The 23,667-nt window shown below is 47.6% G+C and overlaps 1 protein-coding gene across 1 annotated transcript in view; it reads left to right on the top strand.

Annotated features, from left to right (window-relative positions):
* The first annotated feature begins 1,360 nt into the window (after nucleotides 1–1,360).
* SEC63 (SEC63 protein translocation regulator) overlaps nucleotides 1,361–23,667 on the top strand; it is a 126,203-nt gene continuing 103,896 nt past the window's right edge. The window contains exons 1-3 of the mRNA XM_075923967.2: nucleotides 1,361–1,594; nucleotides 15,951–16,050; nucleotides 18,509–18,623. Of these exons, the coding sequence (XP_075780082.1) occupies nucleotides 1,471–1,594; nucleotides 15,951–16,050; nucleotides 18,509–18,623 (339 nt within the window). The 5' untranslated portion in view covers nucleotides 1,361–1,470. The remainder of the gene's footprint in view (nucleotides 1,595–15,950; nucleotides 16,051–18,508; nucleotides 18,624–23,667) is intronic.

Raw genomic sequence — 23,667 nt, 5'->3', positions numbered from 1 at the left:
TGCGCAAGAATACTTGCGCAAGAGGGCTTATCCCTGAGCGGGAGCGTCAAAATATTTGCGCAAGAACCACTGATTTTGTACAGTACAAAGACAGTGTTCTTGCGCAAATACTCGTGGCCAGTGTAGACAGGCGGCAAGATTAGTTGCTTTTGCGCAAAATCTTGCCAGTCTAGATGCACCCCAGATGTTCAAATGAAGAGAAGGAAGTGGGGATGGCTAGGCCATGCTCTCAGAAATCTATCTTCCATCCTAGTCTGTCAAGCTCTCATATGGAACCCACAAAGAAAACGCAAAAGAGGAAGACCTCAGATAACATTGAGAAGGTATATTGAGATTGAAGGACAACAACTGAGGTATTCCTGGAGTGAGCTAGAAGTTTTGTCTTGAGACAAAGTAAAGCGGAGACTTGTAGATGACTTCCACTTGGAGTACAAGGATTTAGTAGTAGTAGTAGTAAAGGTGTTTTTGCAGTTTGGAAAAGCATTCTACAGTACTAACCCTCAGGGCTATTACATGTAAAATTCTGAATGAGTATATTTAGTTTAGATAAAGATTATAATAAAATATGTTTTAATAAAGATACAATAATTTATTTATTTAACAATTTATTTATTAAAAATATCTCACTAGTTCTTGAGAAGGTCATTGGTAGGATTCTACCAAACTTTGGTCAATTTCATGGTCATAGGATTTAAAGAATTGTAGGTGTCATGATTTCAGCTGTTTCAATCTGAAATTTCAGGGTGGTGTAATTATGGATCCCAAACCAAAAAGGAGTTGCGCTGGGCCAGAAAGGGAGCAAGTTGTAGGATTGCTACCCTTACTTTTGTGCTACTGCTGGCAGGAGCCGGTATGTGCCGCTCCCGTGTATACCAGCTCCTGCCGGCCTCCCCATCTATGGTGCTGGCTCTGAGGCTTTTAAGCCAGCTCCCCCCTCCCCCCACCATTTTACCTCTGATGCGGGGGGGGGGGGGGGGTCGCGTGTAACTGAGAAAGTTAACCCGTTCACATCCCCAGCCTTCAGAGCTGGACGCTTTGCTACCAACTGCTGCTCTCTCGCCAGGCAGCTGCGAGAGGAGCGTGGGAAGTAAGGGGCGGCAACACCGCGACCCCCTGCAGCTTTTGGCTCGGGATCCCCAACCGGAGCAAGGCAGGCGGTGCAGCGCAGGCCCGTGCGCACGGGCCGGGAGAGCAGATGCCAGGCTCCGAGACGCGCTTTCGCGGCCGTGGATTTGGCGCGGGGGGGGGAGGCTAAAGGGCTCCGCAGTCTCGAGCGGAGAGGACACGGCCGTACCCCGCCCCCTCCTCGTCCCGCGCCGGACGTTCTACGCAAGCGTTCTGCGCCCCTTGTGAGGTCACGCGGCAGCGCGGGCCGCCTCCGGGGGGGAGGGGGTTGGAACACGTCGCGCTCGGTGGGGCTGCGCGCGCGCGCTCCGGATCCCAGCTGGCGGGTGCGCGGCGGCGGCGGCGATGGCGGGGCAGCAGTTCCAGTACGACGACAGCGGCAACACGTTCTTCTACTTCCTCACCAGCTTCGTGGGGCTCATCGTCATCCCCGCCACCTACTACCTCTGGCCGCGCGACCAGCACGCCGGTGAGTCTCGGGCCCGCGCGCGCCGCTCGGCCCGGGGGCGGGGCTGCCGGGGCTCGCCCGGCCCGCGCCGCCTGGGGAAGAGTCGGGGGGGGGCTGAGCGGACCCTCCTCGGGCCGAGCGCGCCTGGACCGGCCCGAGCCCCCTTCCCCGCTGCGGGCGCTGCAGCCCCGTCCCTGCCAGGCCGCGTCTTGGAGCGGGGGGCGCCCTGAGCCGATCCGGGGGGGAGGGGGAGAGACTTTCCCTGGAGACCGTTAGTGGCCGGAGCCGGGGTGTCACGCAGCGAAGCAAACTCCCCGGGCTGCTGGCCTGGCTTGTAACCCCAGAGAGCTCCGGGCAAACGGGGGCGAGGGGCAGCAGGGAGCACGAGCACGAGCTGGCTTCTCCCCACGTTTTTTGCTGGTGACCTTTAAATGTCCCTGGTGCTGGGGGCTTCATCTCTGCATCCTTTGGGAGGCTGCTGTTACACGTGTGTGTCTCCGGAGAGTCCCTGGCTTTCATTGTGTTTTTTGATCTTCTCCATCCTCAGCAGCAGAGCGTTATGCGGGGGGTTGCTTTCTGACAGCATGAACTGCACAAAATAGGGTGGCCTAAGAGGTTGCCATGAGGACGTTGGAATGAGGGAAACTTGAGAAGCAGTATTGAATTTCCCTAACCCTTTGTACAGTTGCGTAATATTCACCTAATACCAATAGGTGATGTTACTAGTCTTTCATAAAGATTGTATACGTGCCTTGTAGCAGGAAAATTGGGGAGTCACTGTGTCTGTTCAGTGTTTAAAATAAGTTAAAGCCATGTGTTTAACAGTATTTTAAATGTTTTCTTTTGTTTTTGTTTCTAGTTAAAGCAAGGGTGGGAAACCTTTTTTAGGTCAGATGCCACTGCCCACAGAAAAATCAGTCGGGCCATACACAAGTGAGAAACAAAACATAACAAAACCCTTCATAGATGTAGCCTGCAACTGAGAAGCTGAAAAAAAAAGACATCTTGTGCTCCAGACCCCTTAGTGGCTGCTGAGGCTCAGGGTTTACCCCCAGGGCTGGATTAATTCTTCTAAGGACCTGGGGTCAGTAGACTTTGTGGGAGTCCCTAAGCTCTGGGGTGGATCAAAAAATGAGGAGGTTCAGTGTACAGGAGAGGGCTGCTGGGGAGTAGGGTGGGAATGGGTCTGGATGGTAAGATTTGGGAGGGGGTGGAGGGTTTGGACAGGAGGTAGGGGTGGGGTGTCGGAGCAGGGTGGGGTTAGGGTGCAAGGGTGGGAGGTAGGGTGCAAGGGAAGAGAGGGGTCTGGGCAAGAGATAGGGTTTGGGAGGTGGTGTTGTGGGGTCTGGGCAGCAAGAGTGGTGCAGGAGGGAGCAGGGCATTCAGGCGTCTACCTGATACAACTCCCAAGGGGACACAGATGGCTCCGTGCTGCCCTGCATTTGCAGGCTTCATCCCCCCCCGTACTTGTGGGCTGTGATTCCAGTGGGAGCGTTGCGGGTGGAGTCTACAAGTAAGTGCAGGGACAGAGTTTCCCTGTGTTGCTGTTTTCCTCAGGTAGTTGGGAGACAGAATGGTAGCATGCAGAACTGCTTCCCTACCCCCTGCTAGGCAGAGTCCTCTGGCCACAGGTTTCCCAACCTTGAGTTAAAGGGGGAAGCCTTACTGTTGAAAAGAATGCTGAACAAATAAGCTTCTGCTCCTGAGGGTATGTCTGTACTGCAGAGTGAAGGTATGATTGTAGCACAGGCAAGTATGTCAGTGTTAACTTTACTGTAGCTATCCTAGATAACAATAGCAGCGATGATGAGCTGGTAGAGGTTTCAGCATGGAGTAGCAATCAGAATGCGAGCCTTCTAGGAAACCTGAGCCCATATTCTGTTTGCTAGCCTGTGCTGAAGGCCACCATGTCTCCATTGCCATTGTTTTCCATGTTAGTATGTTAAAATTAATACTGGTATGCCTACCTGTATTATAGTCACACCTTAATTTTGCATTGTAAACATACCCTAACTCTGACAGCCAGAGGTAAACAAGAAAGATGAAAGTGGAAGGATTTGCAAGCAATATCTGTGTTGATGACAAGCCTAGGCTCTACCTATCGCTGTCAGTTGTTAAGAAGGATGCTGTCTGTAGAACCTGTTCAAAGTAATTAGTCTTTTGTCTTTGGCTAGTAATGTTGGACAGTTTAAACATTCTATTTAACTTACTGCTGAAAGGTAGAAGGAATTTTTTTCCTTTGGCTGTTACAGCAAGTGAGATATGAGTAGAGCCCTGTGCAGAAACAAAATGTGCATCTATATCTGCAAAAATGAGCCACATATATCTGTGTCTACATTTGCGGATGCCTGGGGATAGCTGCAAATTTGCAGGGTTCTAGATACAGAATTTGTGTCTGCATCTTTAAAACTGTGCTATGGATATCTGTATCTATACGTGAGGGTGCCTGCAGATATAAAGTGGATATCCATGGATTTGCGGGGCTCTAGGTATGAGGGAGAGAAAATGTCTCTTTACTATATTAATATATTCATACTATATTCAGCTATGTGTTTGAATTCTTCTCAAGTTTGTTTAGACCCAATACCTGGGGTGTTTTTTTAAAAAATTCTAAACAGTTGTTGCATGAAACTGACACAATTGTTGGTGAGTTTCACAATTACTCTTGGGAACATTGTGGGCAACTGCCATATTGTCACTCTGCTGTTTTGGCAAAGCTGCGTAAGCAGCAGCAGAGGCACTGGAAATGTCTGCTGATTTAGAAAGACAAATTGCACTGCCATCATATTTGGGAGCTGGATGTTTCTCAGAATGAGAGCTTCAGTTCTTCAGAAATCAAAGCCTTAAGATTCCCTCTGGTGAGTGAAATTTTCAGGCCCTTAGTCAGTTGGACTGTAGGCTGTGTCTACACAAAAATTGTCAAATTCAGTTGAGCGTCCAGACCAGTTTTCTCTCTAAGGTGTGTGCCTGTCCTCAGCAGGGGTAGTGGTGGGGTAGTCAGCCACGCACCCTGCCTGCTCGGAAGCCCATTACATGGCCACTTCCCTATGCTCACAGGCACGGCCCCTTGTGGTCATGTAGTGCTTCTGGGGCTCAATCTTTCCCTGGGACCAGAGCCATAGCTGCATATCCGTCAGGCACCTGCTTGTCAGCTCCAAATCTGGGTGAGGTACTCCGCTAGCTGCAGCAGGGCAGCCAGCACTACCGGGGCTGGGCACCAACCAGCCAGCAGCACCTGGCTCAGAAGCAGGGCGAGGTGCAGGGCAGCTCGTGGACTGGGAGAGATGGGCACTGACCCACTGTGTAAGGGTCTCATGGAGAATTTCCCTCTGCCCCTGAGGGAGCAGCCCGGTGGCAGCAGGGGGTGAGTGGGGCTGGGAGACACGCATGGCCCATTGTGGCTGGCAAGGGGCTGTGCCTGTGAGCATAGGGAGGTGGTCATGTAATGGGCTTCCAGGCAGGCAGGGTGCGTGGCTGACTACCCCACCACTACCACCCCTGCTTCCGCGTGCGGGGTCCTGCTACAGGCATGGCAGCCGGCGGGCCATGTGGTGGGCCACAGGTGAGAGGGTATAAAACTCCCTGGAGAAGCATCAGTCAGGGAACCCCACTCAGGATGCTCCCTCAAAGACCCCTCAGGGGGTGTGGGGAGGAGAGTTGGAGGCATAGACAGAGCAATAGTGGAGAAAGTTACATTGCAGCAGGGCTTGTTCTGCTGCCGGCTTGTGCTTGGTCTGTATCTCTTCTGAGGGGAGACTTCTTACCAGTGGCCAGGCAGAGAGGGAGGCATGGAGGAGCCCAAGCCCGCTGCAGAAAGCAGGAAAAGATCTGAGAGGGGTGCGGGCTGCAGACCTTAAATAGAAGAAGATGGGCTGATCCCCGAAGGACATAACTGCATATAGAAAGTGTGTGTGCAATGCTGGCACACATCTGAACAAGCGCACAGGACCTCCGTATTGGTGCCCAAGACAAATCTCACTCCTCTCATGGATGGAATATCTTAGAGGGAGCACTACTGTGAACACTGATCAACAAGAAAATAAATCACTGCAAGTAGTGGGAATGGTCTTAAAAATGATCTATGAAATGAGGTAACTACAAATTTGAATATGGTGCAACTCCAGGAAACTCTGAAAGCCAATTTTAATCTACTTTTTCCATCTATCTTTTTAATGGCATATATAAAACTAGAAGAGCTTGAAGGGATGGATAAACATCCCTCAGTCTGAGATTATTGGATTTGTTTTCAAAAAGGTTGGTTGCAGGGTTAGATAAGAGTTAAATCTGAAAATCCAAGGAGAGAGCAAGAAGTAAATAAGCCTAGTTGTTGGCTAGTATACTGATGGCCCACAATGTTGATGTGTTTCTTACTGAAGTGATGTAAACTTGACAGTGCTCAACTTGTTATCAGAGTGAAATACAATATGATTATACAGACTGCCTATCTGTTCTCTAACAGATATGTATGCTCTGGTTCACGGACATTGCAGCCTGCTGTCAGTGCAGTTTATCAGAGGCAGCAGTGCGTGGGGTGTGGTTGGGGCAGGGTAAGAACCGGTACACACGGGGTTTTGGCTTAAAAGCCAGCTTCCTGCATGTACCGGCTCCTGCAGAGCCAGCTTCCCTCTCACCCCTCATGCTGCGTCGGTATCAGAGGTAGCAACGCGGGTGGGGATCAAACGGGAGCTGGTGCTCACAGGGAGCTGGCTTACTGGCTTCTGTAGAGCTGCCTGTTCTCTCTCCCGCCCTCCCCCCCCCCATTCTGCCTTATTGCCTCTGATACAGTGGTTACACAATTAAACACATTTTAACATCCCTAGTTTGCAGGGTGGGAATTCTGATTGAATCTTTAGTATTCATTGTGTAGGAAAATGATATACTTAGGTCTGTTAGCATAGTTTTTTCCATTGTATATTTTGACAAGTGGGATCTTTCAACATAGCAAACTAACACATAATTAAGGTTGCTTGATTGTATGTCTGCTAACAGAACATTGTATTGAACAAAACGCAAACTTCTGAAAACCAGGAAATCCAAGGTTAAGGTTGCCCGGGCAACCTTAACTCTGCCATGTTTCAGTAATGCTTTAATACGCTCCATCAACACACATACTTTTACTCTGCCATCCACTGAGTTGCTGACATGTACTAGCTCTTCACTTCCTTTTACAACCGATTCATTTTCACCCATAGGATTTAATCCAAAATAGATAAAAGAATAAAACAGCAATATTTTTTTCCCATGCGACCATCCCTATACTATATTTGAGCAGTACCTCAATATGTACATATCATGTAGTCACACTGGCCTTTAGCACCAAAAAGTTAGAGGTTACACATCCTAGCCTCCTGTTCAGAATGAATACTAAAGGTGGTCAATTTAAGAATCATTTCACAAACTTTTACAATTCCCTTACACTTGCTCACAGAATACCATCTTCGTTTTACTTAACCATCATTAAAGCATTAGAATCTGATCACATTCCACCTCCCTATTAAAAATACTCTTTATAATAAAAAACCTATGCCCTGTTTTTGCCGTAACTTACATAATTCTGCATGGAAATTATGCATGCCATATCATGAAGGTACTCTTCCTTTCCTTCTCTCATATGAGAGACTGCAAAACATAGATCTCCTCTTATCAAGTCACAGTAGTCACACATCTTAAATCAATGCACAGATCTCACAAACAGATATCTACCCAGCAGAGCTAACTTCTGCTGCCATGATTCTGTACATATGATGTGCATATATATTTTGCTACCCTTGTCTAACCAAGGGTACCCACTTCTAGGCTTGGGCTCCCATACGTCACCTCTCTTAGACTGATTATGTGTCTGTCTTCCTCCTGACTAGGGATGTAATAGCATAGTCAATTAACCAGTAAGCAAAAGCTTATAGGTTAATGCTATAGACTACATGCATTTCTCCTCCCTCCCCAGTCAGTACATTTTTTAGCGGGCTGGCCAGCCGCCTGGCTCATTCCCGAGCTTGCAGTGGGTCCAGGACCTATCCCTGCTGTGACTATGCATGTAAAGTGTATTGGGAGCCAGGTGGACAGACAGCTCAGCTCAGTTCAGTTCCAGCTCGCACTGGGCCTGGGAGCTCAGACACCTCCCCCCCCCCATACCCTCCACACCCCCCACACACATACACAAGAGCTGCTGCCACTCTGCGCTGCTGTCTGTATCGAAGGCAGCAGTGCGGGGTGACAGGCAGCTGGTCTGTGAGGGGAGCTAGTTTTTAAACTGGCTCCCCTTGCGGCCAGCTCCTGCCTGGAACTATATGCTGCTGCCTCTGATAAAGAGGCAGCAGTGCGGGGTGACAGGCAGCTGGTCTGTGAGGGGAGCTAGTTTTTAAACTGGCTCCCCTTGCGGCCAGCTCCTGCCTGGAACTATATGCTGCTGCCTCTGATAAAGAGGCAGCAGTGCGGAGTGACAGGGCTCCTCAGGAGTGGGATTGGAGCGCATTCTGGCTGCTGGTTCCACTCCCGGGGACTATAGAGGAGTCAAGTAACCGATAGAATTCATGAGGTTAATCAACTATTCAGTTAACTGATCTATAAGGGTATGTCTACATTACAGCGCTATTTTGAATTATCTTGATTCAAAATAGTTAATTCGAATTAAGCTAATTCAAATTAACATATCTACACACAAAATCTATTTTGAAATAGCGCATCTACACTGAGTGGATCCTGAACCGAAGTTAAGGCTGGCCGGAACCAGTGCTGGGAGGGCATCAGATTAGGACTTAGCGTGTGGGGCTGCTGCCTGAGGCTAACTGGGCTCCATGCTTAAAGGAACCTTACCCCCCCCACCTGGACAGACAATTCTCAGGGTTCCCTGCTTGCTTGTCTACCTCGATGAGGGACAGCAAAGCAGTCCTGTCTGGGAGTGCCCGAACTTGGGACACCACAGCACTCGGCCACATGGAACCAGAGCTTCCCCAGGGCATGCCGGTGCGTCTCATGGGGTCATTGCCATCAGCCCGGCTATACTTGCTGCAGGCTGCCATCCGGGGGGGGTCCATCGGGGGGCTGGCAGGATCCAGGAGGCCCTGCGGGAGAGCGTCCACCCCGAGGAGCCCTTAGAGCCACCCCGGTCCTCCCCACTGGGGGCTCCTGCCCCATTCTTCCCTCATGTCCTTCCACTTACCCCTCCCTAGCCCCCCTTTCTGATGTCAAACAAAAGACACACATGTTCAAAAATAGAAACTGGGTTTATTGAACAAAACTGGGGGGGATGAGCCTCTGGGGAGACTGGGAAAAGGAGGTGGGAGAGGGGAGGGGGAAACCTGGGAGAAGGGAGCAGGAAGAGGGGAGCAAGGGGAAGAAGAGGGAGGGGAAGCTCAGGGCCCAGGGTTGGGGGTCTTGTCGGACTAACTTGATTTTTATGCAAACCTGCTCCTGGGTTCGCATGTGGCCTTTGGTGGCTAGGCTGGCAGCTATCCATAGACGGCCATGTTTCTCCATCGAGTGCAGAGATCATGGACGTTGGGGGCATACCCTCCAAACCTGAATAAGGTCCATGATCTCCACCCTGGACCAGCAAGGTGCCTGCCTTCTCCAGCCCCTGTCAGGCTCCTGGGAGCTGGTAGACTGCTCCTGGGGAGCGGTGGAGGACTGGCTGCCAGTGGCTTGCTGGCTCATGTTTTGGGGCCTCTGGGTCAGGGGCCCCGGTGGCCACTGCTGGTTCTGGGCTGGCAGTCTTGGAGTTGGCACAGGCACTGTGGCCAGGGTCTACCCCCTTTAATGTCTCCAGGGCTGGGGGAGAGGAGAGTAAGTTTTCCTGGTTGTGCCCAGAGTGGCCACCAGGGCTCCCTGGGAAGGGCTGGAGGCCCCCTATTTTGAATTAAGTCTCTACATAGCACTTAATTTGAAATAGCTATTTTGAATTTGGAATTACTCATCGTAGAATGAGGTTTACCAAATTCGAATTAAAGGCTCCACTATTTTGAATGTATAGACGCTATTAAAGTTAATTCGAAATAACGGCTGTTATTTCGAATTAACTTTGCAGTATAGACATACCCTGACATCCCTACTTCTGATGAAGGTTTTTCCAGGCTGCATAGTTCCCTCCTACATTGTGTTATTCCTATTAAATCAGGCTGCCTAAACAGGAAAGCATCTGAGCCTTTGCTTTCTTTTCAGAGGCTATAAACAGCTCAGGTCCCAGCTTCCTCCAGGATCTGGGGGTGCTCGAACCTCTCTTCTGACCCACACCTCACTAGCACATTACCTCTTCAGCCAAGCCCCCAGTCCTGCCTCTTTCTCTCCATTTCTGCCTCCTTCCCATTAGAGTTCTCTGTTCCTGCTCCTTTCCTGCAGTGCCTCCTGCATGCCGTTAAACAGCTGATTGTGATGGGCGGGGAAGTTGATTGATGGGGCAGCAGATGGATGTGGGGAGATGGGGGAGCTGAGCACTCACTAATTTTTCTTCTGTGTAGCAACACCCAGAGTTGGTGTCTCTTGTAAACAGTATAATAACTTCTAACACTATGAGCAGTCACACAACCCTTTTTAAGCATAAGTGTACTTATGCTCCAGCTGTGCTGCTGCAGTGCTTCAGTGTAGACACTACCTTGGCCACAAGGAGGGGTTTTCCTGTTGGTGTGGGTAATCCACCTCCCTGAGAGTCCATAGCTTGATGGAATAACTTTTCCGTTCATCTAGCTCTGTTTATTCTGCGATTTAGATTGGCTTAACTATGTTCAGCCGAATGCATTTTTCACACCTCTGAATTATTTAGTTAAGCTGAATTTTTTTAAGTGCAGACCAGGCCTAAGCAAGCACACTTTTTCTTAAGGTGAAAACAACCTACACTCATGCTAATAAGCTTACCACAAATCATAGCCTTCCTTTCCCTAGCTCACAGAGGGCTCTGATAGGAGGGAGGACTTCAAAACCACACAAATGATGTTTTTTCTGTGACTGCAGGTTAATAACAGTTTGCGCTCAGAACAAGCATATAGCTGTGTATAGGTTAGTTTTTCTTATATACAGTGTGGGCCTTTGATCTTCATGTTCTGGGAACAAGTAATAAACAGTGATCCCTTCTTGAGGGTGTTGCTTCAAAAGGAAGGGTTTTGCATAACCAGAGGTGTGAATTTACATTTACCTCCCTTTAGAGATGCTTCAGACAATACTGTTTGTCTCAAATATCTATTCTCTCTTGGCATGTTGTAGAGTACAGTCCTTTTAAGTTCATAATGGTTCCTGGAGTTCCCATCCCATCTCTCCCTTAGAGATGTTACGTGCAGTCCTTGCCCACAATAGTACATACATTACACATGCACATAGTAAAGTGTATCTTTTGTACTATCTTTGTAAAGATAGCTTTTATTGTCATTAATTCCAAAGATACTAACAGAATTACGTTCAAGGTTTTTCCGAAGATATTGCAGGAAATTGCCATATCTGTCACCCCCTGCTAATTATATAATGTACACTAAAGTGATGGATTCTGGCTCCTGAAGGAATACATACAGCCCCTCCCTTAGTTTACATGCATCAGGGAGTGTACAATTATAGATGTCCTCAGTCATAATCACAGCTCTGTCACATCACCATGAAATCCACACATGGCCTCACATCACCAACACACCTTTACCAAACAGGCCCTACTAGTGCCTCCACCTATTTGTGTAGGTGTACTTAGCACCCAGTGCAATGACTGTACCTTGTGTTTATCCAAATAATTGCCATTGGCTACTGCCAGCTCCATGGAACAGGGAGCATAGTGTGGGCAACTGTTTTTTTTTCCTCTTTGATCTTTAGTAATGTTAAATGAAATCCTAAGTGAATGGGTTGTTAAATTAGATGAAGAGCTTGCACATTTAAGCAACTGTGGAGTTGGCAATATATGTGTTAATAAGCAGGGCTTGCCGAGCCGCAGCGAGCTCTGCTCGCCAGCCGTGCTGTCTGGCGATCTGCGCATGCGCAGATCATTCTGCACATGTGCAGATCACCCAAACCCGGCTCTTCCAGGTTGTAATCTACTCCCCACGCGCAAGCAGATTACATACTTTGTCGAGCCCTGTTAATAAGGCCTATGAAGTGCTGCTGAATGTCGGCAGAACTTAAATTGCATGGGCAACCTTAACTGTGCACGCCTTGGTTTTGAGAAGCTTGATTAATGCCCAACTCGGTATCCTACAAGGTGGCAACGTACCACAAAGAAGCATTAACTCTGTCTTTACATTTTTTTGCCACTGAGTTTGCTAGTTTGAACATGAAAACATAAGTGTTGCACATATTATGTCTTGCAATTCATGTTGTGAGAGAGCCACCCCAACAGCAGTGTTCCACAGGCTCTGCTCTAGTTCAACCCAGTCAGTGCATTCACTCCTCCGATCTATACATAGGCCCTCTTAACACAAGCAGTGAATACATCTCCTTGAAGTCTTCGCTCCCTGGCAATGCTCCTTTAAACTTTTCTCATGCATGTGCACCAGTATGGAGGTGATGTGTTGCGGGGATGGCATGGAGGGGTTTGGAGTATGGGAAGGGGCTCAGCACTGGGGCAAAGGGTTGGAATGGGGGGGTGAGGTCTCTAGCTGGGGGTGCGAGTTCATGGCGATTAAGGGGTTTGCACCTTGGGCAGCAGGTTAGAGTGTGGAGGGTGAGGTGGGTGGATGTGGGCTCTGGGGGATGGGCGGGGATGAAGGGTTCAGAGTGCAGGAAGAGGCTCAATGCTGTGGCAGCAGATTGGTGTGTGGGGAAGTAAGGTTTCCAGCTGGGAGCAGGGGCTGGGAATGTGGGTTTTGGGGTACAGGCTGCCTAGGGGCTGTGGTAGGGAGAGAGGAGCCCCCTCTTACTGTGCCAGCACTCAGGCTGGGGGGAAAGGCGCCTCTCTCTCATTGTGACAGCTTTGGGGTCATGGGGGAAGATTGCTTGTCCCATTTGGTTGCAGCCCTGAGCAACTGCACAGCCCCTTTAGTGATCTTTTCTCAGGATTAAACAGTTTTTTTTAACCTTTCTTCACAGTAAACCCTTTATCCTTTTTGTCAGGATTTATAGATGTATAGCTTAAATCCATTGTCTGAAGGACAGTTAGTAGCTCAGATGTTTAGATTTGTCTGATACAATATCATGCCTAATGGCTCTCTTCATCACCATGTTGCTGCTCTGCTATTGTTTGGGCTTTGCTTACTGTTTGGAAATATGGCTGTCCTAAGCGCTCTACGCTCCACTTATTTTCTTGAATTGTCTTGGAATTTCCCATGTTTCATGGGAGTGTCAAGATGAAACTAGTGGTTAAAATTTGGCATCAAGTGAGTAAGAGTTTCCTGAAGCACCAAACCCATTAAAACTAACAACCCCTCTGCCCCCCAGACCTTGCTGAAATTTGTTCTGAAATGTGAGTGTGGGCACACACCATAGGCTGCAGTTGGGCACGATTGGATGCCTAATTGGAATCTACTAACTGTAGCCATTCAGGATTTATCTCAGGGAGTCTGCATCCCTTTGGGCAATATTGGTATGGGAAAGGATCTGTAGACGCATACCTGACCAAGTCCCAGTATAGCTGAGGGCTACAACATGAACCCCAACCATACCTAATGACTGTTCCGGCTCACTGTTGGCAGGCATCTGGATGTGACTGCTGGGCATAAATATAAAATAAGGTATTCGGGGGTTTTTTTTTTTTTTTGATTTGGCATGAGTGGCCCAGCTTTGCTAGAAGGTGCTACAACTATTTTGCAACTAGTAAATCCATGTGTGTATTGTTAGTTTCCAGTATGCTTCAAGGTACTGCATAGGTTGTGCAGTTTACTTCTGGAAAGTGAGTTCATTAGTCAGGGAGTGCCTCAGAAGGTGAAGTGATTATTTTAGGACTTGGTATATCGTCACAGTGAAAAGGGAAGAGGTCCTGATGCCAGTGTAGGATCACTTCAGCATTGGCATACATCTCTCTCCACCACGCCCCTCAGACACTCACAAGGGAGAAAGGTAGGTGCACGGAACACTTAAAGCCAGTCTGGGGTTGCTCTTTAGGGGTGTTACTGCATTACAAAGGCTTTGTGTGCTATAGACTCTTAGAGGTTTGGGAAAGTAGATTGGGTCCAGCAGGTATTAGTGAGGTGTTCAAAGGAGCTGTTTCCATAGTAGGTGTATACTGGCTGTTAATGACCTTTGTGTCTGTTCTCACAGGGAAGGTGTGAAATGTCCTTGAAAGGGTTTAAGAAGTGAGTCTGTTGAATGCACTGCTAGTGAAGGATGTGACTAGCACAATTGGTTAGGTCTGTTGGTTGCTCTCATAGGTAGAGCAGTTGCAGAGCATAAGCTTATCACAGAGGTGGGCAAAAGAGCCTCCACAGGCCGGATCCGGTCCACCAAGCAGGTGGATCTGGTCCGTGGAGACCCTGATGCTCCCCCGTCCCCAGGCCAATTAGGGCCTGTGAGTGGCGGAGCCCACGAAGCCTCCTCCCGCCCTTCCAGGAGCATGGGGCGCTTTGAAGTGCCGCGCGCTGCTCGCAGTGCAGGGGGAGAGTGGAGGAGGCTTTGTATGCTCCCCAGGCCAAACAGGGTATGGGGGCGGGGGAGCTGCATGAAGCTTCCTTCACCCTGCCCTGGCCCTGTGAGGAGCTTGCGGCACTTCAGAGTGCCACATGCTACTTGCAGGGCGGGAGGAAGCTTCCTTTACTCCCCTGCCCCCGGGCCCTGTTTGGCCTGGGGTGGGGCATGGGTGCCTAGTGGGAATGGGGGCAAAGGGCCTCTCCTGCCCCCAGACCCATCCTGTTTAGGTCCCACCCCTTCCAGGGTGGCCTGGGGCTACTTAAATTTTTTTTTGAAGTGGCCCCTGGGCAGAAAGTTTTGCCCACCCCTGCCTTATTGGGTAGTCGAGTGGAGTACTCTGACTACACTCTTCCTCCCTCCTCTCCCCTCCCCCTTGCTGCCTCTGTATGAGAAGGGGTGGGGAATCAGGAGCCGGTGCTTAAAAGCTGGTTCCCCTCCAGCACTGTCTCTGCGGTGCCATCTCCCCCTCTCTCCCCTTGCCTCTATCAGAGGCAGTGGGGTGAGGAGATAGGGGAGACAGCTCTGGTAGCAGCCCCTGTCTATGGGGGTCCTAGTGGGTAGCTGGGCCTCCCCGCAGACAGGGACTGCTACCACCAAGCAGCCCCTTCCCACGGCCAGCCTGGGCCGCCACAAACGGGTTGCTGGACTTGCCGTGCACTGGCTCTGGGAGCCATCCGCACTGCAGCTCTGCATTTTAAAAGTACTGAGAGCACAGTGGCTTTTTCTACATTTAAATTGCAGAGCTGCAGTGGTTCAAAGTCGGCACGAGCAGGGACTACTCAGTCCTGGCTAGGGATGTAAGCGACTAGTGATGTGACTGGTCACTTTCCCCCTGCCCCATCTGCCTTTATCAGAGAGAGTCAGCAAGGTATGGGGAGCAAGAGTGGTGCTGGGAGGAGCTGGCTTAAAAGCTGGCTCCCCTTAGCATCATCTCTGTGGGGGGGCAGGGGAGGTAGAGGCACAGTAGGAAATGGAGCGAGCGGGGACGGAAGCCATGTCTGCTTGTGCTGGTTCTGCTGCGATTCTGCTTCTGAAATGTAGAAGCCCTTTAGGGAGTGTTGAGTCAGCGGGGGACTCCCACTAGCCCATGCTCCCTGTGATGCCTGAGCCTTTGAAATGTACAAGAGCCCCAGTGGGGTTCTTGTTCAGATCAAAAGGAAGCCCCACAGGGAGCGAGGGACCAGCGAGGGACCGACCCCGCACTCTCTGTGGGGCTTTTAATTAATTTAAATTTAACATCCGTAATCCTGGCTTGAGCTGGCTCCGGGAGCCACTGCTGCTGTGGCTCTAGAGCGGCCCCCTTATCGACTAATTGTGTAGCCGATACAAATTGTATCGATTACACGATTAGCCAGATATCTGCTCTTTAATACCCTTAGAGCATGGCTGTGCACAGGGGAGCAGCTGCTGCTCCAGGCCAAAGTCAGTGGGTGGGCTGTACAGCCCCACCTTCTTCCCCGCACCCAAACGGTGCTGGGTAAGTCTTCTCGTGAAACAAAATATTTTAGTCAATTTTATTGTTTTTCTGTTTTTTGAGATTTGTTGGGCATAGATACATCTCCTAATTTTGTTTCAGTAGTGATTCTTATTTTCTGATTATCAGAAAAGAGATAACTGGTTCCTGTAGGTATGTAGAACAATCCAGTCTAATCTTACTTACAAATTTGGTGTCATTTAAATGCCTAGGAAACCGATATAATTTACTCACTGCTCTTTTGATTATGAAACTCTTGTAAGTTTAAGATTGGGATTGCACTGTAAGCCTCAAGATGATAACATAGTTTACTTGTCAGTTTGCATTTGCCATAGATTCTGATTACAATTTAATTGGCCATTGTAATTTTCTTTGCAGAGCAAATTCGATTAAAAAGTTTAAGAAAGGTGTATAGAAGATGCCTGTGGTATCGTTTGCGGTTATTAAAACCACAACAAAACATAATTCCTACAATAAAGTAAGTATATTTCATTTGGGTAATTTCTCTCAATTAAGATACTACTGCATGTATTTTTTACCATTCATTTGACATCTTAATTAAAGCAACTGGAACTAGTTCTATATTAGTACAATCTGAACCTCTCTTGTCTGGCACTCTTGGGACCTGCCTGGTGCTGAATCAGAGAATTTGGTGAATTTGGGAGGGGGGGGGGGTCAATGTTGTCTAGCAGCTTTATCAGCTCTTCCAATACTTACTGGCCTCTTAGAAGATATTTGGGGTAAATTAGAGCAAAATAACAGCACAGAACACTGAGAGCCAGGACTGATAGCTGTAAACAAGCTTTATGGGACCACAGGAAGCTTCACACCCATGATAAGTGGACATCGGGATGTTGTCCAACCAGGGAGTGCCAGACTAGGGAAGTTCAACCTGTAATAGCTTGTGTGTGTGTGTCTTTTTTTTTTTTTTATTAAAGGGACAATTAGAATCTGCTACAATGAATTGTATAATGAAAAGTTAATGAATAATATCTGGTAGGGCATGAATTCAGAGAAAAGCCACGGTGGGTTACAGCTTCTTTTATTCCCATTCAGTTAACCTAGTAGACCCCAACAGTAATCAACAGTTTGACCCCCTGGCCTGTCAATAATGGAGCAGAATTCTGTTGCTCCTTCCCTCAAAATGCTGACGCTGTTGATGTTTGGGTAAATACAACACATAGGAATATGTTCAAATGTTTTGCATTGTTAAATGTAATGTGTCTTATCCCCACCCCCACTGTTTGTTACTATCTCCTTCTCATATGTCCTTCTCTTTTCCTCCCTTCACTTCCCAGCTGTTTAGTTTTATTCCTTTTATGTATATGTTGCTTTTTTTAAAGCAGCACCCTATATCCATTATTTGGTGCAAAATAGTCTGTGTAAATGAGGCACAGACACACTTTCTTGTTCGTTAATCTGTGCTGTTTATCTGTTTTTGTCTTTTTTTTAAATATGTGGAAGTGGAGAAACTTGTTGCTTTGCTTGTCTGTGTAAACAACAATAAAAAAGCCTGGTCATTCAGTAGACCCACCATGTCCAAAGGCATTTTATCATCCAAGAGCACTCATTTTAAAAATTGGGTTTTTTAATCTAATTATTTAATATGGTGTCCCTAAGTTTGTTTATAAGTAATTTGTGAAGCTAATTTATATACAGGCAGTCCCCGGGTTATGTACAAGATAGGGACTGTAGGTTTGTTCTTAAGTTGAATCTGTATGTAAGTCGGAACTGGCGTCCAGATTCAGCTGCTGCTGAAACTGACCAGCGGTTGACTACAGGAAGCCCGAGGCAGAGTTGCTCTGCCTCGGGCTTCCTGGAATCAGCCGCTGATGAGTTTCAACAGGCTGAATCTGGACGCTAGTTCCGACTTACATACAGATTCAACTTAAGAACCCCAGGCGTCCCCAAGTCAGCTGCTGCTGAAACTGATCAGCGGCTGATTCCAGGAAGCCCGGGGCAGAGCAACTCTGCCTCGGGCTTCCTGTAGTCAGCGCTGGTCAGCTTCAGCAGTGGCTGACTTGGGGACGCCTGGGGCAGAGCAGCTGGGGTGCTGCTGGGTTGCTCCAGTAGCGCTGAGGAGCGGTGCTACTGGACCAACCCGGCAGCACCCCAGCTGCTCTGCCCCAGGCGTCCTGATTCAGCCGCTGCTGAAACTGACCAGCAGCGGCTGAATCAGGACGCCTGGGGCAGAGCAGCTGGGGTGCTGCCGGGTTGGTCCAGTAGCGCCCAGAGCGGCGCTGCGGGACCAACCGGCAGCGCCCCAGCTGCTCTACCACAGGTGTCCGGAGAAAAGCCTGGTCTGCTGGGGGGGGGGGGGGCGCGTACTAGCTGAGCCCCCCCTCAGAAGACCAGGGAGACGCGGGCGGCGGACCGAGACGCACCGCGGTCCTGCCGCCCGGGTCCTCCGTGGCTTTGCTCCCCGTCTCCGTGGTCTGCTGGGGACCAGCAGACCAGGGAGACGGGGAGCAAAGCCTCAGAGGACACCGGCAGCGAGACAGCTGCGGCATGTCTGGGCTGTCCCGCTGCCTGCGTGCTCCACGGCTTTGCTCCGCGTCTCGCTGGTCTGCTGGAGACCAGCAGACCAGGGAGACGGGGAGCAAAGCCTCGGAGGACGCCAGCAGCGGGACAGCTATGGCGTGTCTGGGCTTTCCCGCTCCCTGCGTGCTCCGCGGCTTTGCTTCCTCCTCCCCCCCCCCGCAGACCAGGGAGACGCGGAGCAGCTTTTCTCGCCCCGGAGGACGCGGGCGGCGGGACCGCGGTGCATCTGGGCGTCCCGCCGCTCCCGTCCTCCGGGGCGAGAAAAACCCCGTTCGTAACTGCGGATCCGACGTAAGTCGGATCCACATAACTCGGGGACTGCCTGTAGAATGTTACCTTAGAAGTAAAGAGAATTGTATGTATTTTATTTTACCCTTCATATTCTTTCCAAACAGGAAAGCAATTCTTCTTGCTGGATGGGCACTATTTCTGTTTCTTGCATACAAAGTTTCCAAAACAGACAGAGAATATCAAGAATATAACCCTTATGAAGTCTTACATTTGGACCCAGTAAGTAATAGTGCCCTTGTGGGTAATGTGTATTACTTTAATATGTTATACTTAGGTCTGGCTTTATGTGTAAAACTGAACCAGAAGAAATAGTGAGGATCTCTGTAAAGGTTGAAAGCAAACTGCAAGATGCTGTTCTATCTTCTAAGCATTGCTAGTGTGTATTACATAGTTGCTTAGGTTCCCATATGTTAATTTTCAATTTGTAACTTTACTACAAAAGTTTCTTCAAGTTTCTAATGCCCTTATTCATTATACTGAGATGAAGATTGGAGTATTTATGTGTTAGCCTAGTTAGTCTGTAACTGGAAAAACTTAAAACAACAAGTAGTCTTGCAGCACCTTAAAGACTAACAAAACATGTAGATGGTACTGTAACTTCTATGATAGCAGCTAAGGCATTGTCTGAAAAGATTTTAGAGCAAAAACCAGACTGATATGGACTGTGCCAGAGGGAATATTCAGTCATGCTGGAAGGGCATAACAAGTGGAGTTCCATAGGGGACTGTTTTGGGATCAGTTCTGTTCAATATCTTCATCGATGATTTAGATGATGGCATAGAGAGTACGCTCATTAAGATGGCAGATGATACTAAGCTGGGAGGGATTGCAAGTGCTTTTGGAGGAGAGGGTCATAATTCAAAATAATTTGGAGGAATGGTGTGAAGTAAATAGGATGAAATTTAAGGACTAACACAAAGTACTCTACTTAGGAAGGAACCATCAATTTCACATATACAGAATGGGAAGCAACTGTCTAGGAAGGAGTACTGCAGATGAGCATCTAGGGGTCATAGTGGACTACAAGCTAAATGAGTCAACAGTGTGACACTGCTACAGAAAAAGCAAACATGATTCTGGGATGCATTAACAGAAGTGTTGTGAGCAAGACACAAGAAGTAATTATTTCGCTCTACTCTGCACTGATTAAGTCTCAGTTGGAGTATTGTGTCCAGTTCTGGGCACTGCATTTCAAGAAAGATATGGAGAAATTTGAGAAGGTCCAGAGAAGAGCAACAAAAATGATTACCAGTCTAGAAAACATGATTTATGAGGAAATACTGAAAGAATTGGGCTTGTTTATTTTGGAAAAGAGAAGACTCAGAGGGGACATGATAGCGGTTTTCAAGTACAGCTGGTCCCTGAGTTACGAACACATCGACTAACGACTGTTCGTACTTACGACCAACCTCCCGTTAAGCTGGTCCCTAACTTATGAAAGAAGATCTGCACTTATGAACAACGCAGCTGTATGTAAGTGAATGTAATCTGACTTACGAACAGATCGAGTTACGACCTAGTGTTTGGTATGTAACTGGTTTGTAAGTTGAGGACCGGCTGTATCTAAAAGGGTGTTTCAAGTATCTGAAAGGGAAAAGGGAGAAAAATTGTTCTCCTTGGCCTCTGATGATAGGACAAGCAGCAATGGGCTTAAATTGCAGCAAGGTAGGTTTAGGTTAGACTTTTGGAGAAACTTCCTTCCTGTCAGGGTGGTTAAACACTGAAATAAATTACCTAGAGAGGTTGTGGAATCTCCATCACTGGAGATACGTAAGAGCAGGTTAGACAGACATCTATCAGGGATGATGTAGACGGTGCTTGGCACTGCTGTGAGGGCAGGAGACTGGACTTGATGACCTCTCGAGGTTCCTTCCAGTTCTAGCATTCTATGATTACTTCTTTGTACTAAGCTCCACAAAACTATTACTATAGGTACTTCAGCCTGTTTGTGGTGAGGAGGTGGGGGAAGGAGCAGAAGCAGACACGTCAATCATTGACAGCAAGGGAATGCCCTGCATGCTGAAGTTCACTTCAGTTATCTTTGAGTAATTGTCCACCTGGATTCTGCTTTTGGTGTGCCCCATGCATGCAGAATCAGATTATTTTTGGTCAGCAATGCCCATTGGGGCGCTGCATGTGCATCTTAGGTATTGTTGTGCATTCCTGTTCTCCTCCCCAGGGCATGAAACGTGGCACAAATCCAACTATCCATGAATTCTTTTTTACCACACATGGCTGTGAAATGAACCCTGCAGTATGGGTCTTGGTCTCGCTGTGAGTGCAGGGGACTGGACTTGAAGATCTCTTGAGATTCTTTCCAATTCTCTGATTCTGTAAGTTTGGACCCACCGCAGCATAAAAATCCCACAGCCTAAGGGCATCTCCCTGTGGTATGAAAAAGACATCGGGTTTCAAATCTGTTTCAAGCAGGTATATGGGACTTCGACTATAGGATCAGATGCTTGGGCAAATCAGTTCCCAGATATCTTAGTGATACAGTATGGCAAGCTGAGGCTATTCAGAGTCATCAGATAAGTCAACTCCAAATCCTGCACAACACTATAGAAAGGAATACAGGTCATTTGACAAATTTAATGCATCTGAAGTATTTTTTTTTTCTGTTTTGCCTCAGTGTGTGTAGAAGCTAAAATAAGTGCAGGGTGAATAAGTGCCCTCCATTCCTTCACATGCAGGTCTTTCAACTAGCCCTGGCTGGTGTTAGATCCCCAATAGGTTCCAGGATCTTTCAGTTTGGGAGGAAAAGAGTTATAAACATTTGACCAATTGAAATCATTATATATTGTCCAGAGAGGGTATCCAATGGAAATGTACTAGAATTTCAGGAACAACTTTGTCCCTTTCTCAACCAGATCAGTCTTATAAAGGCCATGACATGAATGAAATTGTCCATCACGTACTTCAGATCAGAGTATAGTAACCTGTGCACATTTTCTTCCCCTCCTGAGTTCTCCCTAAGATGTCTGGCCACACAGTGTCCCATTACGCATTGTGCAGGGCTCCGGGTTGGTGGGGAGAGAGATCTCTCCAAACCCTGAAGCTGCCAGAGGTTGCAGGGAAGAGCTCCTCCCTGCCACCCTCAGCTTGGATCTGCTGTGGTTGGCAGAGAGCAGCCCCTTCCTGTCAGCCCTAGCATTGAGCTGCTGCGGCCGGAGTAAAGCGACCCCTCCTCGCCATCACCAGCAGGGAGCTGCCCAAGTAGGTCTGAGTCCCAGCCCCCGGCCCCACCTTAAGGTCCTCCCAGCTCTGAGCACCCACCTGCACCCTGACCCTTTACATCCCAAACTTCTGTCCTAGCCCTGAGCCCCTTCCCACCGTCAGAATCCTTTGGCCCTCCTCCCGCCACATGAATTTTGTTATGTGCATCAATATGAAGGTGATGTGTTACACATCACCTTCACATTGATGCCCATAAGAAAAATCATTCTGCTAAGGGAAAAATTAGAGGGGAGCACTGTTCCTAGCCTGAGAAAATCAGGGATAAACAAAGCAGAGTCCTGTCTGCAACATCTAAATAGGTTTCTAAAGGAATTTGAACTTCAAAGCAATACTCGTTTTTCACCTCCGTCCCTGTCAGTCTGTATTATGAACCATTCACCCCTCTCCTTGCTGTTTGGAGTCAGAACCTGTGACCGGGTAACCTGTGACCAAGACCAAGTGTTCTGCAGCTCTTCAGAGCTCTTTGCCTGTACTTCTGGGCAGACTGGAGATCTAAAAAGGTTGGAGCCTACTGCGCTACACAAATTGCGTAGCTTATTTTGAGTCAATTTCAAAATAGTTTATTTTGAAATTTGGTGCTGTCTACACAGCACTTATTTCGAAATAAATTGCTATTCTGAAATGTCCTTCTTTCCTTGTGGAATGAGGTTTACAGGGATGTCAGAAAAGCGAGCCCGTTATATTTAGAAAAGATGTGGAATAGCGCACTGCAGTGTAGACGTAGCCCTTAAGTGCCTTCCAAATTTCGACAGCATTAGCAATGGAGGAGCAATTTCTCTGAAGTTGTTGAAAGCTATGGATAATACCTTCCAGTATACTAAGCATATCCTGTACATTCCTCTTTAATTCAATGTTAGATACAGTGGATGAGATACTTCTATCTATTTAATCATAGTTTTGTCACAATTTTATGTGAATAGACCAATTCTTTATAAATTGTTCAAAACAATCAACCACAAAATTCCATCAAATATCTAGTTTGGATTCTCCTGCTCTATTCATTGGAGCTGAAGCAAAATGGTTGTTACAGAAGTATTTTGTGACTTGAGCAACATTTTCTTTTATTCCTGGAGAAGACATACTTAAGTCTTCAGCTAAATGATGCATTAAATGTGCACTGCAGCCGTATGTTAAGGAGCATCCTTCTTTTCTTCTTATAAGTATCTTCTCATCTTTACCGCATTTGCAGTGTTGTCTGGGACAAAACTGCACATGTGACTGTTGAATTTTTGTTCAGTTTATTAATAGTAATTTATATTTTTAAATATTCAGTTGCCTGGGCATTTCCCAATGTATCAATTATTTCTGAATTAGATGAAACTCCATAATCTTTTGTCACACTGGCATATATTGCTGGATCATTGCGCACATAGCTTCACATGTCAGACTGGCAAATTTCCCTTCATTGTTTCTTGCACACTATTCAAGTTCCTTCTCATACACTGTATTTGGCAGCCTTCCACCAATGTCTGCTCTGCCAGGTGGAGTGTAGCCTGGTCATGAGGACTCAAACATGTCAATGAAAATGTTTATTGTTAACAGTGAAAAGGAGAATTTGTGGCATAAATGAACTGAGCAACCTTTTATGTATCCTGTCTTGTTGGTATTTGCTGATCCTTACTATAAACCCATCCATGGTGGTGATGAATGAAATCTTTATTTGCTACTGACACTTTGTATGAAATGTGTTTAGTTGCAGCCTTGCTGTTAAAAGTACCAATGAATGACTGAAGTTGTTGCAAATGACAGACTAAGTCTTTACGCTTAAATGGGATCCTGAAACAAAATTAAAAAATGAATTTGAATAGTTGTTCTTCTCACTCTTATGGTTGTGACTATTTTCTTCCACTATTTGATCTGAGGAAGTGGGTCTGGCCCATGAAAGCTCATCATCTAATAAACCATCTTGTTAGTCTTTAAAGTGCTATATTGTCCTGCATTTTGCTTCTTATTATTCAGTTAATCATTTAAATGTTTTCAGCAAGGCAGATCTGATTGCAAGTTGTACAAAGCTAAGACTGCGTTT

This window comes from Pelodiscus sinensis, chromosome 3, assembly GCF_052426305.1.
Source record: "Pelodiscus sinensis isolate ZL-2025 chromosome 3, ASM5242630v1, whole genome shotgun sequence".
Classification (NCBI taxonomy): domain Eukaryota; kingdom Metazoa; phylum Chordata; order Testudines; family Trionychidae; genus Pelodiscus; species Pelodiscus sinensis.
This window is presented reverse-complemented; position numbering and strand designations above follow the sequence as displayed.